The 935-nt window shown below is 46.6% G+C and overlaps 2 protein-coding genes across 2 annotated transcripts in view; one reads left to right on the top strand and one right to left on the bottom strand.

The window, feature by feature from the left end:
• Nucleotides 1-220, bottom strand: part of SMIM5 (small integral membrane protein 5) — a 1773-nt gene extending 1553 nt beyond the window's left edge. Inside the window, exon 1 of the mRNA XM_010137211.1 lies at nt 94-220. Within this exon, the coding sequence (XP_010135513.1) occupies nt 94-220 (127 nt within the window). The remainder of the gene's footprint in view (nt 1-93) is intronic.
• RECQL5 (RecQ protein-like 5) overlaps nt 1-935 on the top strand; it is a gene marked incomplete at its 5' end in the record, with an annotated part of 36227 nt that overhangs the window by 16772 nt on the left and 18520 nt on the right. The gene's annotated exons all lie outside the window — the stretch shown is intronic.

The following is a 935-nucleotide window of genomic DNA, read 5'->3' as shown; positions in this document are numbered from 1 at the left end:
CCCCGCCCCCCCCAAGAGGGACTGTGCAGCAAGCTGCCCCCGTAGAAGAGAAAAGCCCGTCTGACACCCCTTTGCCTGCACCGATAAACTCACCGATAAACAGAAGAACCACACAAAAGGACACGATCTCCACCGGGTCAGCCTTGGGCAGGCGCTGGAGCTTAAGGAGAAACTTCTCGCCAATGGTTTGCATTTCCTTCAGAAAGCTTTCAGAAGACATTCTAGCTCAACCTCTCCAGGCTTTATGCTGTAGAAGGACTAAACAGAGGATAAACCTTTCAACTGACTAATGCTAGGAAGCTGCCAGTCTTCTTATAGAGCTGGTGATCACCAGGAAAACAAGTTTATCTGGTCTCAGACCTTGTTCCCAGTAGCTAAGGTGGAGGACTATTAAATTGTCTGCGTGTTCTGGCACTGTTTTAATTTCAAAATCTGGCTTTGAGGGTGCTTTTGTCAGCTGCACTGTTGAGCAAAGGCAAAACAATGTTTCTTCTGAAAGGACACTTATTTCAGCAGGCATAGAGTTAGAGCTGGACACTGCCTGCCCTTGGCTCTCACCCAGTGAAAGGATCTTCTCTTTTTTTCCAGTGGTGCTAACTTGTCCTTCCAAAAAGAAATGAATTCTAACTTGACTTGAATTCCAAATGCTGAACTCCAGTGGTACATAGTTTTCAGTTGGTTTTTACTGAGCAGATAGTCTACCAAGAGCAGGTTTTTTATGGGAAAGTAAATATAATGTAGCTTTTTTTCCCCTTCCCCTTAAGCCACAGCTTGTTCTAATGGAAGAACATAAGAATTGAACAGTGGATGTCCAGCCATCGCTGCTGGTGATGAGCAAAGCAAAAGCCCCTGGATCTGCTGGGGAGACACCTCCCCTGTGGAGCTAGTCCCTCCTGCCCTGCTCAGTAATCTCACACCTTCTTCGTTCTCAGCAG

The sequence above is a fragment of the Buceros rhinoceros genome, unplaced genomic scaffold (assembly GCF_000710305.1).
Source record: "Buceros rhinoceros silvestris isolate BGI_N320 unplaced genomic scaffold, ASM71030v1 scaffold13670, whole genome shotgun sequence".
NCBI lineage: Eukaryota > Metazoa > Chordata > Aves > Bucerotiformes > Bucerotidae > Buceros > Buceros rhinoceros.
The sequence above is the reverse complement of the archived record's forward strand: the minus strand, read 5'-3'. Positions and strand labels throughout refer to the sequence as shown.